Raw genomic sequence first — 18,165 nt, 5'->3', positions numbered from 1 at the left:
TGCAATTAGCCCATTGCGTGGCGATTGAAATGAAGTCATCGTTCTTTCTAACTAATAAGGTCGCATCCTCATCCTCTGAAGATCCTCCGAAGATGAACGAGAACATTTCTGAGGTATTGCTTTTGATGACAACCTCGCTCCCACACAATTAGAGATTCACCCACTGGAGGACTGGCATATTTACTCGTCGTATCCCACTGTCCCTCCTCATACTGTATTAACATCCTCATAATGAAAGTAATTTTTCTATGCATTTATCATGACCTACTTAGCACCATGTAAATTTTTAATTTGCAGCGGCTCTGACATTATAACAAGGGATCCTTAATATCACTCTAATACATCTTACTGTACCAAATGTGAATTCATTTGAGAGGATGTGCCGTATGAACAAACATTAGGCTAATTTACCTGTTTATTCAGAGTGAATAGAGAGTCGGTACTGTTTGGCTACTGGTAAAACACTGCGGACATATGAAAGCACCTCCAGTTATGAGAATATGACTGACCTGCTTTCATCTGAAACCAGAGCTATGCTCACACAGGCATCAATTATCAAACAATGCTCCCTCTAACACAATAATCTGAAAAGGAAATTTCCAGTTGCATAAATACGGACATATATTTGAAATAAGAACCTAAACGAGACGCAGAGATTTTGTTATTAAAGACGCGTACACATAATCTGAGGCTTTAACCATAATGGCTTTGGCACACCCTAGTATAGCTATTTAAAGCTACAAAAACATTTATTATTTATTTGCGAAATGTAATCATCGGTTTGACTTTTATTTTTACCCTTGAATAAATAAATAAATATATATTTGTATATAAAATGAATTTGAGGGCGCGTGGCCTGTTTACCGTTGAATGTGTGAGACTTCGGTGTCATCCAATTTCTTACCATATCATTTTAATTGATTCTCCTAATCATATAATACCTTACTGCCTCTCTCATTCACAGAGAAGGGCTTACTTCTGCAACAGGACTGGTTGGACGCATCTTATCGTAGGCCTCATCTTGTCTATCGGCGCGTTATAAGTTTTTTGCTTCGCGGTTTTTGTTCTGCGTGAGAAAATGGTTGTTTGGCGCTCAAAATGTTTGAATGTGTTTTTTTTCAAACAATGGTGAGGCTCCCCCTAGTGGTGACTGGGATTCAACATGAGAGGAAATCAAAGCTGTTCTTACAATCCTACAAGCCTTTATTAATGACACTGCATGCAATAAAAGTACAAACTCAAAACATAAAAACAAACATGTTTCATAAGACAACTGAGTGAATTTGTAATATATCGCATATGAAATAGGCATTCCTGTAATTCTTTTTCCAAAATGAAACCTTCCTCCTTCCTTAATCAAGTTAAATCAAAGCAAGGCTCTTCATGCAGCTGTATTAATAACTTTATGATTATTTTTTTTTCACCCGTTCTTTCAAAGCTGTCAATCCTAAAGCCTTGAATGTGGCACGACTTGAGTAAAATCAAAGCAGTTTTAAATGGATAACTTTTTTTTTTTTTATCTGCGTTGCTCCCTTTGTCCTCTTTCTCCCACTGAATGCACTCCGTACATGTTTGCGTTAAAATAAAATGTTGCGCATTTAGACATCTGTGCCTTAAGTATATAAGTTATTATATATTAAAATATTTTTTTTTGGTTGCAGAATTTGCATTTCAAATGACAATCGTGTTGTCTGCTATGCCGACAAAGCTTTTTAATTTAAAAAGTCAGATATTAATAATATGGATCCCCAGTTCCCACCTCCACCAGTGCTGTTGTATTGGTCCTACGCATAAAGAGCTTTGGGATCACGGGAAGTTAACGAAGCATCCTGAGTTTCCGGTAAAACGACACGGCCATGAGGGCGGCCACGGTGCCCACACAGATGAGGACGGCCAGAGCGACACCCAGTCCTACAGACGCCCCGCTTCCATTTGCCTTTTGTGGACTGCTCACGGCTGTACAAGAATACAAGAGAGAGTTACTTTTTACCGAATTCCTGTCTTTCTTCTGTAAACGAATCACACCGATGAGGGAGGCTTACCTTCTTCCTTAGTGGCGAGAGCTGAAAGAAAGAGCAACATGCGTTTATTATTTAGCTAGTCTATTAACTTGCACTATATAAAATGCATTTTTCCAGTAGTGTCATATATTATGAGTAGTATCATATATTACGGGTGTCTGCTTTAGTCCTAATAGGTCCTGAGGTGATGAGGGTGGTGTCTGAGACGCCATCTTTAATTGTTGTTGTCTGTATCTCCCTTCTCCTCCTCCTGTTGCATTGCTGATCATTGGAAAGGAATTAGGGTTAAACAATAAAGCAGGACACGTTTATCTGTTCTTTCATGTAAGACCCCAGTTCTTGTAGTCTGAGGCGGTGTGGTACCTTGAACTGGGCGCAGGTGCTGGTTTCACAAAGTCTGGTGATGCAGTGGAGGTAGTAGGTGGCAATGGTCAGGTTCTGTTGCTCGACAAAGCGGAAAGCCGGGAAGCTAAAGCGGGCCTTCTGACTGTTTCCGTTCTCCGTCACGAGGGTAAACTGATCCTGCGAGCACCTTTAAGAAAAGAAGAGAAGGAGAAATTTTAAGCATGGCCAAATAGATTTCCATTTGTGGCTTTGTTGAGTTTATAAAATAATTCTCTAGAGACTCAAACACAACATTTCTCACACCATATAAATTAATCACATGCAAAATAAAAGTTTTTGTGCATGTGTGTACTGTGTATATATATTATATATATATGTATATATACACACACACACACACACACATATATATATATATATACACACACACACACACATATATATACACACACACACACACACACACAAATATATATATATATATATATATATATATATATATATATATATATATATATATATATATATATATATATATATATATATATATACATATGTATACATATATACATATTTACATATAAGAGTATAAATAAATGTATGCACATGTAATAAATATACACAGCGCACATATGCATACTATGTAAACCAAAAAATTATTCATTGGATGTGGTTGTTATAAATACTATTTTTAACATTTCCCTTTTTTTTGACTTACGGGACAAAGAGGTTGAAAAAGGTTGAATTGGAGGGTAAGGCTGAGATAGAAGCATAGCATCGATCCAGCAGAACATGATACCTGTACAGGACAGAATCGGTCAGTTTCAACATGAGCTAAAGGAGGCATGTCTTAGAGGAAACCTCAGCCAATGTTACTCACTGTGAAGTCAAGTTTGCTGCAATGACTTGCACAAAGATTCTGGTTCTGAGCTCAACACCAATGGCTGGGATAACGAGTGGAACTGTGTAGTTTACATCCTAAGAGACACAATTCAAACATGAGGTTTTGGACACGGTATGACAAAGCTATAGATTCTGAAAACCTTTTTTTCCCTCGTTGTGCATTTACTTTGAAGAGCTGCATGCTTAAAGTGCTGATGAAGCTACCATTGTTGTCAATCACTGCAATGGAGGAGGATGACCTGAAGAGGGAAGCAAAGGTTAGAGATTTCAAACGACTGCACAACTTACACCAGTGTTAAAGCTAAACTTTTGTTCGTTTTTAAAAAGTCTCCTATGCTTACCAAAGCTGCATTTATGTGATCAAAAATACAGAAAATAGTCACATTTTGAAGCATGACCGCAATTTATAATGGTCTTTATATATATATATATATATATATATATATATATATATATATATATATATATATATATATATATATATTTTATAATTTTTTTGTTCCTGTATTGGCAATCACACAGTCCTTCAGAAATCATTCTAATACACTGATTTGGTGCTCATGAAATGTTTATTATTATTATCATAAGTAAATACAGTTAAACATTTTTCATTCAGGGTTTTTGATGGCTACAAAGTACACAAGAAAAGCATTTAACAGAAATTCTGAGCTCTTACACTCGCTTTTTAAGGGTCAAAAACACGGCCCAGTCCAAAAAGTTCACTAAACCTCTGACAAGACTGTGAGACTAAATGTTCCGCTATTTCAGCTATTAAAAGAGTTAAAAGAGCTTACACGTCGACTTGTGTATTGTTGATCAGGTACTCGAGTGGATAGGCGCAGGAGTAAAAATAACTCAGCTCGGCGTTGTAGGTCACCGTTCCTATCGTGGGGTCAAAAGACCTGACCACCCCGCTGATGTTGACCGTCTGGATGTTAGAGAAGTCCGAGAAGATGCCCGTCCCTGGAGCGCTGGTGGTCTACAAATTAAGACAATGACAATTAGACTTGCGTAGAGAGGATGCAAAATACAGGGAGAATGGAGGGAACTAATAATTGAGTACTTGTCAAAGATGCTGCGAGTGAGTAGGAGTAACACTGACCCCTGTTGGTAACCTGGCGACTTTTCCTCATACCAGATAACAACATGAGTTCGTTGTGATCTGTTTTAATTAGAGAAGGTGTGTGAGGAGAGTTTAAGACGTTACTCACGCGGAAGACGCTGCCGCAGGCGTCTAACTGTCTCAGCGGGAAGCTGAAGCGCACGACCGGGGGACTGACGGTCGCATCCAGCGTCCCGCGACACAACGGATCCGTTTTGATTTGATTCAGAATCAACAGACTCTCGTTATATCCGGTGTAAATGACCGGGCAAACCTGGATGGCCAAATTTATAGACTGGGTCCCGCAGTAGACTGCGATGTCGGTGTACGCTGTAACACAAAAACAATTAAGCACCCTGGCGTCTTTCCCATTATGATTAAATCATCGTTTTAGTTTTTGAAGCAGCTGCTAATAATTGGAGACAAAACCTACCTGGACGCCTGAAGGAAGACCCACAATCAACAGCGGTAAGAGCCAGGTGGCCTTTAATAAGAGCACCCAAAATCAAGAGGCCGAGGAGAACCATGTCTGCTCTTCATCAATGTCCAAAAACGACCGTTAAATGAGTCTCGGCTCCCCACAGAAAATCTCGATGTTATCCTCGCTGTTAACGGTCCTTTGTTTTCTCGAAGCCACTGCTGGATTAACTCTGGCAGGCTTCAGTCAGTTATTTATATATGTATGCGTGTGTTAGGGTACTTCCGCAGGATTGGGCCAAAACAAGGTCGTTTGCCATTCAGTATGGTCGCTTGAGTTTTCAAGAACAATTCACTTTTGTGGATAAAGTACCATTACCTTGAGGCAAACCTTGAAACTTTACACATCTCCTTTAAAGTTACACCATAAACAATGACCACTGTCTTTGTTATCTTGTACATCCTGAAACACACTAACACGTAATTTAATAAAGTAAGTACAAACACCACTGAAGAGATACACAATATATGGGAGGTCTGACCTTTGACTGTCCAGGTCTTTTTTCTATGCCAGAATTAGTTATCTTTAAACACCGATGGTCACTGCATGAATTCACGTATATAGTGGTTCGATGGTTGTGTCATAGGGATATGCTGAAGGGATTCATTGGGGACAGAAGATATTTACAAAAATGTCTTCATGCTTTTTGTCCATATTTTGAAATGCAATGGCATCTAATACAACACTGGACTTCATCGACTTTCATTATAACCCGATCTCATGAAAGTACACCACAAAAAAAACAAAAGCTTGTGTTACTGATACCCAAAAATGGATTTACGCGATGGGTAGTATTAGGGTTGCAGATACATATGTATGCGAAAACTGGGTATCATGTGCACGTTAACAAATTTCGTATCTTATACATGCGAAAACTGTGTGTAACTGTGTATTATTGTTTTTCCGTATCAGTACCACTAGTTTTAGACTTTATTTGGCGTACTATTTATACGCATTTTCATGTGACCGGACTCTTCATTACATGTTCAAAAAAAGTTAAACATTATTTTTAAAAGAAGAAAGAAAGTCGTGAAATATGTGAGACTAAGCCTACAAATGTACAACAGTTTAGTGATTCTGAAGCTTTTCTTTAATAGTAAAGTTTGCTGAAAGTTTTTGGATTCTCCATGCGTTCTTATCTACAGCTAAAGAGGTGAAATATGTGAAAATGAGGTACAAAATAACAGTAGAATTGTAATATGAACCTGTCAGCTGATCTACCTGGGAAGGACGACACTTCTTTTAATTAGGGTCAAATCAGTTTGTTGGGCGTTGGCCTTCTTCTATTGTCAAGGACACAAAACCATGGAAAATGTTACAGACCTCATCATAACATGATGCTGGCCATGACATATCCAGGTAAATATCTTAGCAAAACAATGCTGTAGACTTTACACACGCATAAGAGCAAAGACCTCAGTGAACATAAGAAATGGGAGGGTGATAAACTAGCACATTTCTTCAGGCTTTTCACTCACTGCAAGGCCTGCGGTAATCTGGGATTATGTAAGGATGCAGATTGTGGAGCTCCGCAGTGACACTGTGAGAATTAAAGGGAGCGGCTTGTGTCTGTTTTATATTCAGTTCAATTTAAAAAAGAAAAAAAAGTGTGATTTCAGGTACAAATATGATACGTTGCAAATTAACTGATATAAATGCAAACAAATGAGCGGTAAAAAGTGAAATGAGACATCGTTTTAATTTTTTTATATTAAAACATAAAAATGTACATTTGCAGCTGACAAAATCTGTGTGGGAAAAACAAGAGGTTGTATACTGTAAAAATAAAGTTGAGCCAATTTAACATTTGAAGGCAGCCATTTTCAGCTGATATTTGAGTTTTGACTGACTTATTTATGTGGGAGTTTTCTCAACTTTTGTTATACAAACTTAAAACAGTTAGTTGAGAAAACCTAAACATCTGTTGAAGCTAATTGCCTTAAAATTATTATTATTATTTTTTACAGTGTGCATATTTACAGTTTTAATTGCAAAAAAGGCAATAATGGCACATCAATTTAATATCACAAAAAAATCTAAACAAATTTTATATTTAATTATATTTTAAACTAAAATATAAATTAAAAATAAGTGAACAAAACTGCGTCTAGGTTAACAGTGTCTGTGTCATGCTGTTTGTTACCAGAGAAAATAACAAAAAAACAAAAACTGTACTAAAAATCATTATTAATTGGGCGGTATTTTCCGTGTTATTCAATCTAATCTGTTGCTGCCAACAGTATTTAACTAGAAAGTCTTTTTTCATCACTTATCCTTATTCTACACATATTGCACATATTACATATATATAACCCATCTGACTCCCAGCTATGGAGTTTTGTCCTCTGTAGTGGACATTGTATGTTTGTGGATTTCTCTGAGACCTCACCTGTCACAGTTTTAAGCTTGGATGTCCTGTACAAAACACATTTCAAAGTTTCCCCATGACCACACCTTTCTTTTAAAGTCCTTAAAGACGGCTAAAATTAATTTGTTGAAAAATGACATTGTTATTATATTTTGTAATTGTCATTTAAATAATTCTCAAATTGTTTGTCATTAAGCAACATCTCAGGAAAATGTTAAAGGGATTAAAAAAATTTTGTTTCCTTTTATGAAACAGGACATCATTTTATGAATGTGTCCACTGAAGAGGACACCAGGATGATTATTGTTTAAATCATGTTTATTGCACATTTTGACATAACAATTGAATATTAAAATATTTTTATGTAAATATTAGATATTATGAAAATGGGTTACTCCCATTATGATAAATCAACATTTTTTCAGCATGCTGTCCTAACAGCAACACATATGTAAATTGTTTACAGTGTATAGATACACTGTGTTTAATAGGAAAATCAGTTTGGGGAAATTTCTACACACATATTGCATAAAACAAAACTGTATATGAAATTATTTTGTTATATTTTTATAACATATTTAAGAATCAGCCTTTGACAAAGTTTGGCATAAAAAATCCTGAAACATAAAAATGTATTGAAAAAGAAGTACCTTTCTGCTGTCTATTCATTTCATTTGAACTTTTTTAGAGTCCTAGTGTTCTAGGCATGACAAATATGAATAAAATATCATTTAAAAAAAAATGTTTTTTTGTTTTTTTTCCCTATGTAATGACTAATATAAAAATACTTCATTCACAAAGGGTACACACACACACACACACACACATATATATACAGTTTAAAAGATAAAACATCTGTCTCATAAAGCAAATAATCTGCAAACTATATGTGAAAAATTTCTTTTCACTTCAAGACGGATCACAGACCCTGATATATTGAGGTATTTTAAAAGGGACTATTAGATTCATATACTTCAAAACTCATTTGACAAAGCTGCACTCTGGATCTGGACGTCACGGTCATCTGAAGCTGGGGTTCCTGACCCCTGTCAGACTAGAAGGGCCGGGCTTCCTGAGCAGCCTGAGGGAGAGGATGAAGAGGCCCAGACTCGTCACACCCAGCACAACCACACCTGATATCAAGGCACTGGTTACAACACTCAGGTGCTGCGGGGATCCGCTCGCTGCAGGGGCACAGAGAGGGGTGAGCAAGAGGGGGGGCTGAGGGTGAATGGGGTCAAAATCAGACAAGATTCTGGAAACGGGTACCACGGTTATCGTGGATCTCATTCGCAGAACTTGACACTGGTGTCTATTGTTTCAGTGTGAAAACAGAGCTTGATGACTCACAGAAAGGACACGGTGGGGTGGGATGGAAAAGGTTTTACTAGTAAACGTTTTACTAATGAAAAACATTTAGACCATTCTTACCAAGTTGGGAGTTGTTGGCTGGAGACTCATCTGCAGAAAACAAGCGAGATGTGTTTTGCATCAAATGCATCTCAAGCATTACACTAAATTCTAGATTTGTGCTTTTATTCAAATGCACAAGAGTACAAAAAATAAAAATCTACAAAAACAAAATAAAAGTTCATTTCAAAGGTACTTAATAAACAAAAAAGTCTACTTAACACCACAATGCTAGTGTTCCCAGCAGGTGCATGAATAATTCATATGTTTGTCTGCATTCACTGTTTGCTTTCACATAATTTTTTGCTTTTTTTTTTTTACATCATCATCAATTTTGCCGTCATGCTTAGAAAATAATCTATTGATTGTCATTATTATCATTCTTTGTGAACCAAATGCTAGGGGCTGTGAGATCGACTGCATTTCTTGTCTCATTTGCAAAAACAGATAACTCGGTTTTTAACAAATCTCAAAAATCGTGTTTTTTTCATTGTGCATTCAAATTTTTCTCAAACTGCAGTTGTTGTTTTTTGCCTAAGCTAAATAATTACAAAAAGGCTAACATAATAAAAACATGATAACATAATAATTTGATCTATTTTTGAAAATAAAATTCATATATTACAGACATATTATATATTATAAGGTGATGTCTCACATAAATTGATATGTGCATTATATGGCAGTTTGAAATAAGACTATTATACATATAGATTTTTTTAAAAGAAATGCATACTTTTCCGTTAAATATGAAAATGACAAAGTAGTAATGTATCATTTTTTATACCATTTTTTTAATTAAATGCAGAGATGCTCTGTCTAATCAAATTGATGATAATCTCTAGAATCGCTAGAAATTAAGTGTCCCCAACTAATAAAGCCGGTTCAGATTGTGTAAAGGACTTATTGTGTGTGTGTGTGTGTGTGTGTGTGTGTGTGGTTCCAGTGATCTGTCCATGGGGACTTATTTCAATGTTACTGTTTTATATCGTAAATATGTTAATTAGTATAAATGTTATTTTCAGGATCATCACATCGCATTTTTAATGTGAAACTTTAAGTCAGCTTTATCATTCATTTTATTTAATGTAATGTTATAAGAGTATATTTTACGTTTAACTGTTAATAATTCCGTTTACTTAACGATAAAAACAGACTATAAAGCTGAGGATGGCTCTCACCGCTCCTCGTGATTATGGGGCCTGCGGTTATGACGGCATCCCCTGAGGATGAACCTGACACCACATTCTCCTCCACAGTGTCTCTCCTTCTGCGTTTTCCACAAATCTGCCACGGAGGATATTTCAGCGAGCGCTCTTGTTCAGTTACTACAACTAATATACATCACCAAGCATGAAACAGTTCAGCATTACGACTGTTTACCGGCATTAGTATTGCGCAGTCATCCACTCGGCACAGCTTTGTGATGCAGTGCAGAAACACGGTGGACATCTTCTGGTTCTTATGTTTCACGAAACGGAAAACTTCAAACGCGAAGCGGCCCATTTGACTTTTCCCGTTCTCGAATACAGTCGTCTGCGGGTCCTTGTAGCACCTAGTTAAACCCCCGCAAAAAAATAAAGCCTCTTTAAACTCGGGATCTGCTGAAATCTGCCGATCAATTGATCATCTTCAGTCACACGCGCACAAAAGGTTTCCCTCTAAAAGGCCTTTGTGCATTGTGTAGTTGAGCAGGTAATGGGGACTCACCGAGTTAATGCGCACATAATTTCAGAAAATACTAAATTACCCAAAGAAAAGGTCGTAGCGTATCCCATCATTAGGGTTCCCAGAGGGGGTGGCGTAACAGTGATCCATCAGAACGTTCCACCTGGGAGGAAAACACAGCCATTTCTGCTATTAATGGGAATCAAATCTCTAATCTAAAAAAAAAAAAAAAACATAAAAAAAGCAGGGGCCTTAAAAAGTATTTACCCATGACTAATTATGAGTTTATACTAGTGCTATCAAATGATTAATCAGTTTTTGTTCAACTTAATATTGTTTGTACTGTGTATATTTATTTATTTATATATATATATATATATATATATATATATATATATATATATATATATATATATATATATATATATATATATATAAAAAAGCAATCTTGGAATTTTTTTTATATTTTTATATTTTTAAAATATTTTTTATATTTTTATATTTATATATATATTTTTTTTTCATATTAATCTATTCTTGTACTTTATTTGATATATATTCAATATTTAAACACAACAATTTCTTTTAAAAATATATACACATGTTTCCTTTTATATATGAATAATAAAAATACATATATACATATATATTATGTAAAGAAAAACGTTTCATTGGGATGAGATTAATTGCGATAAATCTAGTTTATATTTATGAATTTAGAACAAATTCAGAATGTATATTAACATGTGTCTCTGTACGAGATACCTCCTGTCCAGATTTGTAGCCTTAACCGCAGCAAACACGCGAGTCTTCAAGGACAGGCCGGACACTGGTATAGAGATCAGCTGACTGAAGGTTGAGTCCTGTAAAATATGAGACAAGAAAGAAAATTAGCTACCGTAATGGTGGTCATTCTTCATTGCAACACGCCATTTTTACATTTGAATTTATCTTTAAGAACTATATTTTTTGTACACCTGCAATATGAAATGAATAATAATAGATCCTACATATGAATTATTCACAATCCAAATAAGCTAAATTTCATTTTGTAATTCTAAGTTACCTAATTTCTCAATCAAATCTAATTTTAACGTAATTAAAATTTAAAAATGCAACAAATGATTAACAAAATGCATAAAATACACCTTATGATATGATATACATATCTTATATAGCTTGCACATATAAGATTATATATCTTGTATAGCTAGTTGCAAATATTTCTATAAATATGCATTTTAATTTTAAGAAATGACATGCAACATTTTATTTAAAGGTGTCCTGTTACGCATTATATGCTCTTACTGTTATAATAACAATAAATGATGCACAATTGCATGCAAGTAACTGCAAACTCTAATCATAACTCTAACCATAGCAAGCGCATGTAGTTCATTAATATTATTCAGTACTTAAATATATAATTACAATAACAATGACCTAACTTACTTTGTAAATGACGTGCAATAAAGACGTGGCACAGGAACTATATGAAGTCTTTTGTATTGCTACGCAGCCATACTTTAAAATGCATTTTATTTATGGACTACGGAGATCACTCACATTGTAAAGCACTAGGCTGAGAGTGCTCAGGAAAGTGCCGTTGTTGTCTTTCACTGATATTGCAGCAGACGAGCTAGTAAAGAGGAATATCAGATAAACAAGATATTATGGCTGTATGTTCTCAGCAAAGGACTGATTATTGCGGAGTTGTAGTTGTAGAAGTAGGTTGTTACAGACTCACGCTGCCAGCTGGCTGTTATTGAGCAGGTACTCCAGAGGATAACTACAGCTGAATTTATACACCAGACCTGGCAGGTAGCTGATAACAGTTGGAGGGTCTGGGGTGTCGATGTAGCCTGATATATTACCCATCTGTACCATGGAGATGTTCCCATAGGCATTAAAGCCTTGAGATGAAGAAACCTGATTAGAGAAACTAAAGAGTTTTAAAACTCATATAATCGCATATCAGTTATTTTACGTAATGGAGTAGTTCACACAAAAAATTTATTTGTTGGAAATTTACTCAGGCCTCTAAAGCGTAGATGAGTGTACAATTAGATCACATGCTAACGAATGATCTTCTACTGTGAATGGGTGCCGTCAGAATGAGTTCATAGATATATAGTAATCCACAAAAACGTGTGTATTTTGATGAAAGAGGACAAAAGGGAATGGGTGTTTTCACTAATTGTAAATTATGGATTGTTATTTTAGCCACGGATGCAATGGTTCAAATAAAAATGTTATAACGATAGACTTGTTTATCACAAACACACAGCCTTACACTTCACAAGATATTAATGAATTGACTAGTGTAGTACTTGTGTAACGTTTTGATGGTTTTATCAGCTGTTTGGACTCTTCTCCTGACGGCACCCATTCACTGCAGAGGATCCTTTGGTGAGCAAGTGACGTAATGCTTTTCCAGTGAGAAAAAGCAAACTCGTCTACAACTTGGCCTGGGAGTACTTTTTCATCAAACTGTAGTTTTTGGGGGAACTATTTCTTCAACACAAATTTTTTTCAAATAGAAAAGTTCAATAGTATGGAACGATTACCATATTCTCACACTGGTATTCCCATAACGCATGTCCAAAACCTATACCGTAGTGAAAGTGTCCCTCACCTCCAGCGTGTTTCCGCAGGCCTCCAGTGTGCTCAGGCTGATACTGAAGAGCATAGCTGTTGGAAAAGTGTTGTTGTTTATGAAGCCCTTGCATTGGGCATCTCCATGACGACTGTTGAGAGCCAGGTCAGCATCGGTGTATCCAGAGTACAGCACAGGACAGAGGTTAATCTTTAGTGTGATCGTCTGAACGCCACAGTATACACTGATATCTCTCTCACCTTGAGGGGAAAAAAATTATTAAATGAAACCCTTATTATAAATGTTGCAACTGGAGACAGCATTCTCTACAAAAATATGGGCTTCTAAAATACAGTCCAAAAAGTTCCTAATCATGTCAGCACAGAAAATCACAACTTTTCATTTCAAAAACAAAACGAAAAAAAGTGGAGTGTTCCTTTAATGATAGAAGCACTTGAGCTCCACAAACTCCGCAAGTTGGTGCTGGAAATACTACTTGCTCATTTACTTAACACAAATGTACTTTTTTAGAAATTTCTTTATTCAAAAATGTTTTGTTATTTCCACATTTAAATTAGTTTTTAAATTCCAGAATCCCATTTTATCTAATTAGATTTGTATTAACTTACATAGTTACATAAAAGAGTTATTTAGTTACAGAAATATAAGGATTTCAAAAATAATAACTTTTTATTTTTAAAATTGATTTATTCCCACTATAGGGGGATGGTATGATTTTTAATGTTTTTTAAAAAAGAAGTCTCCTATGCTCATAAAGGCGGTTTGTAATAAAATACATTAAAATTATTATTATTATTATTATTATTATTATTAAATAAAAAAGTCATTGCAATTTTTACAGATTTGTATTTTAATTTATTTCAATATATTTTACATTTTTATTTGTTCATTAACATAACCCCTGCCATCACATTATGTCATATTATATTTCATAAATCATTATACTTTTAATTTTTTGCTGAAAATGTAAGCATGTAAAATTTTCCTTTTTAAATGTTAAAACAAATTCTATTTCAAATAGAAGCTGTTCTTTCATAAGTGTTTTCACAGTCACCTTTTGATCAACTGAACGCATCTTTGCTGAATGGAGCATTGATTTCTTTCAAAACAAAGCAACAAAAAAACAAAAAACCCCACAAATCGAACTGACTTTTGTAATCTGTAGTGTGTTATTGTTCATTGGGCTCTTCTTACCAGGGAATCTGCTGTGGTAGTTTGGATCACAGTTGAATCCGTTAAACTGTGCGAAAGCCGAATGAATCCCACAGAAAAGCACAAGAGGAAGAAGACATATCCACTCCATTTCAACACCTGGAACGCAAGGAAAACAGATATTTTTGCCATAAAAAAATCTTTGATTTAATCAGTGACTTTTTTGCCACAGCAGCAGCGAGTGTGTTACCTCAGTCCCCTGACGCAGGTGAGCTGTGCTCCATGTGTCTCGGCCCACCGCCGCTGAGTGAATGGGCAGCCCGGCATCTCCACGGGCCTCCACAAAGAGCCATTATCAGACGTCCTCGACAAAAAAGAGCTGTCCTGGACAACATGGGAAAATCCATCACAATCTCAATGCGCTGAACAAATCTTTTTTTATGGAGCCAGAAACATGAGCAGCTTTTACGATTTCCCACTCGTCTCCTCGTGGCTTGATCTGCCTCTGTCATCGCTCAATAATGTCCGAGCTCGGTGTGGGACTGAAGGCAGGAATTATGTTTTCATCGGAGGCTGAAGTGACTAAAGGGCCTTTTCTCTCTGTCAGTCCATCAGGGTTGATAGTGAGTGTGCTGCGGAGGAGGAGGCCTCCCGCTTCCAGAAACCTCACGATCGCAAACTGTCCGCTTCTGACAATAAATTGTAAAGCTAACAGATAATAGCAGATACTTGCTCGCATATTTAATGCGCTGATTTAATCAGTTTATATTTCATGTGTAAAATGTCAGTAATAAATCATTTTTGTAAAGCACTAAGCAGCCCAATATGTTGATTTGGTGCTCAAGAAACATTATCAATGTTGGAGAAGTTGTGCTGCTTGATATTTTTGTGGAAACCAATCATGGTTATAACGTTAAACAGATTTCTATTTAGTAATGATGATACATTTATAATGTTAATCTGTCATCTGACATAATAAAGGTCTTTACGGTCAACTTTTGATCGCTTTAATCCGTCCTTGCTGAATTAAACATTCATTTTTGATTCAGAAATAAATAGTATTTCACTGAATCCAAAGTTTTATGCGTGCTTACTAAAATGCCACACACTACCAGTTAAAAGTTTACGAACAGTGTGATTTTTTAAAAAAAGTCTCTTATGTTCACCAAGCCTGCATTTATTTGATTCAAAGTACAGCAAAAACAGTAAAATTGTACTATTTAAAATAATCTTCTTGTGCTTTGAAAGCTGAATTTTTAGCATCATCACTACAGTATTCATGATCCTTTAGAACTTATTCTAATATTCAGATTTTCTGCTCAAAAAACACGTCGTTATTATCTTGAAAACTGATGTGAAATAGAAATCTCCTGTAACGATACAATGCCCTTATCGTCCCTTTTGATGAATTTAAAGCATCCTTGCTGAATAAAAATATTACTTTCTATAATTTCTTTGCAAAATAAATAAATAACATACCGACTGAATGCTTTAGTGCATAATATCACACACGCTTTTCATTTCATACAAACGCTGATCTTTAGATCCTTGTATACGTCCTTAAAAAATGTACTCATATATTGATAATACGAATACGTACAGATGTTTCTGGAACAGAACATCAGCATATATTTGATCATATAAACCTGAAGCGATAATGCTGAACATTTAGCTTAGATCGCAGGAACAAATGACATTTTAAATATATTCAAATAGAAAGTAAAAATATTTCACGATATTACTGTTTTGCTGCAACAAAACGAATGCGGGCTTCTTTAGAAAACATTTTAATTCAAAACCTTTATACTCCGTGTACCCTGATTTGTTGGTAACGGTCATAAAAAGCATCAAATGGCTTCTGCTTTCGAAGAATTTTGCTCCTAGGCTATTTTGAAATCAAAAACGTTGAACTTTGGACAATACTACTATACAGATAAAGTGGGATCAAATGGCCCCCTTCTCCTGAAATGAATACAGAATAAATGTCCTGTGCTTCGTGAACACCCACCCATGAAACGACCCAGATGTACTGTCAGGTTGCCATGCGCTCAGATTCATCCTGACGGATTACATGACAGCCGATTGTTTTTAGTGAGAGCCGCTGCGGAGGTCAGAGCCGATTCTCACACAATCCTAAAAATAGACGAACCTTTTCTGTCTCAACGCTAACCTTTGGCATCTAAAGAACCTTCCCGTTTGACGTCTCCGCGAAGAACCTTTATTTTAAAGAGTCATTTATGTTGAGGAGCGGTTTATAACGCAATGAACCCTTAATTCTAGAGTTAAATGCACGCAGATAACAAATGCAAGCATGTGGCACACTCCCATATAGTTAGTATTTTCCTCAGATGTATTTATACAGACATAAGCATCATCTTATTTGATTCAGTGCATGGCATGACCGTTCATTTGTTTATGATTAGAACCAGCATGAATGCAATAACTATTACTGTTAGCAATTTTTCACACGAAGGCCTCAAATAGCAAATCAAGAAAATACAGCGTGTTACCGATTCATTTCTTTAGTTTTACTATAACTTGTTTTTATTACACATAACCCAGCCCACCGAGTGAAATCCATCCGAAACAAATGACAGTAAGGGACTTTCAGCGTACGTGTTTTGTTTGTACGAATAATAAACCCCTCGAAATGGGACTACAGTTTCAAAGGAGGACAAGAGATGTCAGCTAACATTTCAGGGTACGGGGTAGATCACCGATTTATTTTCTACACCAAAAGAGAACTTTCTTTTGTCAAGCTGCTTAATAATAAAAAAAATAATAATATAAGAGGGGGAAAGCATGTGCGCATTTAAACAGATTTCCTAAGTTAGGGAAACCAGAAAGTGATTTTACTTCAATTAAATGTGCATTTATTTTATTACATTAATTTCAATGAATGCATTGAATTCTCTCACCAGTTGATGCTCAGAGGTCATGAAAACTGTTTTGCCGTTCCGTGGGCTATGATTAAATCGCACTGGTTTAGCCATTTAAATAATAGTAATAATAATACGCATTCATTAGATCTAGATTTTTTTTAATCTAATTATTTATTAAACCTAAGTATGTTTTATCTCGCACATGAAAGGGAGAGAAAATGCCGTCGAAATGCTGCATCGAAGGCGCCACAGGCAGTGTGTTTCGACAGCGCCCTCTAGTGTTCAGATCAGGCGGCGCACAGACGTAACTACTCAATTATTACACTAAAGAATATAAACACTAAAAGAATATCAAATTATGTTAAAATGTATAATGATCTGTTAAATGTTTTTTATTTATTGCCTCTGTACTTTATATTGATTTATTTATTTTATTTGTTATTCTATTTATATTATTTCTGTATTCCTATTGTCATAAAATGTTACACTTAATCGTTTTTTTTTAAGTAATCTTTTTACATTTGCAAAATAAATAAACAAATTAACAAATTAACTTCTACAGTCATGCTGCTTCTTACACACAAGACACTATATTCTAACCCATTGTTCAGAGTTGTTCTGAATTATTGTTAATAAGATCAACTGTTTCAATATCTATTGATTTTTTTTTTCCAGCGAAGGCAGAATTTTCATCATCCAGTCTTCAGTGTCACATGATCCTTCAGAAACCATTTTATGCTGATCTGACGCTCAGGAAACATTTTTCTCTTATTATAGATGTGTTCATCCGAATTATTTGATGAACAAAGTTTGAAAGAACAGCATTCGTTTATAAATGTTATAAATGTATTTAACTGTCAATTTTGAGCAATTTAATGCATCTTTAATGATGGCAAGTATTATTAAACTTCAAAATACTAATCTTTAAATTAATCGTCTCCTTTAGAGTATCTTTTACGTTTCGCTGTAGAGATTCAACTTCTATTTAAAATGAAAATGTAATTTCTTTAAAACAAAATAAAAAGTTATAATGTAAAATATTTATTTAATCTGTCAAATATATTGCTTGGTGAGCATGAGTAACTTTATTCAACTATTTAAAAATATATATATTATTCCAAACATTTGACCCATACTGAGATTAATAGTACTTTACTGTGAAAGGTCTATGTATATTTAATAGAAAATCACACACACACACACACAGTGCAAACATTTG

General features: G+C 35.2%; 2 protein-coding genes across 2 annotated transcripts; both read right to left on the bottom strand.

The window, feature by feature from the left end:
- Positions 1-1,190: 1,190 nt before the first annotated feature.
- Positions 1,191-5,014, bottom strand: si:ch211-229d2.5 (zona pellucida-like domain-containing protein 1). The gene is made up of 10 exons (XM_043258378.1): positions 4,805-5,014; positions 4,481-4,701; positions 4,064-4,248; positions 3,436-3,508; positions 3,247-3,344; positions 3,085-3,165; positions 2,385-2,553; positions 2,174-2,282; positions 2,043-2,063; positions 1,191-1,956 (listed from the first exon to the last, which is right to left on the bottom strand). Exons 1-10 carry the CDS (start codon positions 4,896-4,898, stop codon positions 1,817-1,819), a joined length of 1,191 nt encoding a protein of 396 aa, XP_043114313.1. The 5' UTR covers positions 4,899-5,014; the 3' UTR covers positions 1,191-1,816.
- Positions 5,015-8,237: 3,223 nt separating this feature from the next.
- On the bottom strand, positions 8,238-14,221 carry zpld1b (zona pellucida-like domain containing 1b). The gene is made up of 10 exons (XM_043259785.1): positions 14,107-14,221; positions 12,931-13,151; positions 12,043-12,224; positions 11,862-11,934; positions 11,061-11,158; positions 10,378-10,458; positions 10,011-10,182; positions 9,809-9,914; positions 8,649-8,678; positions 8,238-8,401 (listed from the first exon to the last, which is right to left on the bottom strand). The coding sequence occupies exons 1-10, from the start codon at positions 14,213-14,215 to the stop codon at positions 8,238-8,240; spliced, it is 1,236 nt and encodes a 411-aa protein (XP_043115720.1). The 5' UTR covers positions 14,216-14,221.
- Positions 14,222-18,165: the final 3,944 nt, after the last annotated feature.

Source organism: Puntigrus tetrazona, chromosome 15, assembly GCF_018831695.1.
Source record: "Puntigrus tetrazona isolate hp1 chromosome 15, ASM1883169v1, whole genome shotgun sequence".
In the NCBI taxonomy this organism is placed as follows: domain Eukaryota; kingdom Metazoa; phylum Chordata; class Actinopteri; order Cypriniformes; family Cyprinidae; genus Puntigrus; species Puntigrus tetrazona.
The sequence above is the reverse complement of the archived record's forward strand: the minus strand, read 5'-3'. Positions and strand labels throughout refer to the sequence as shown.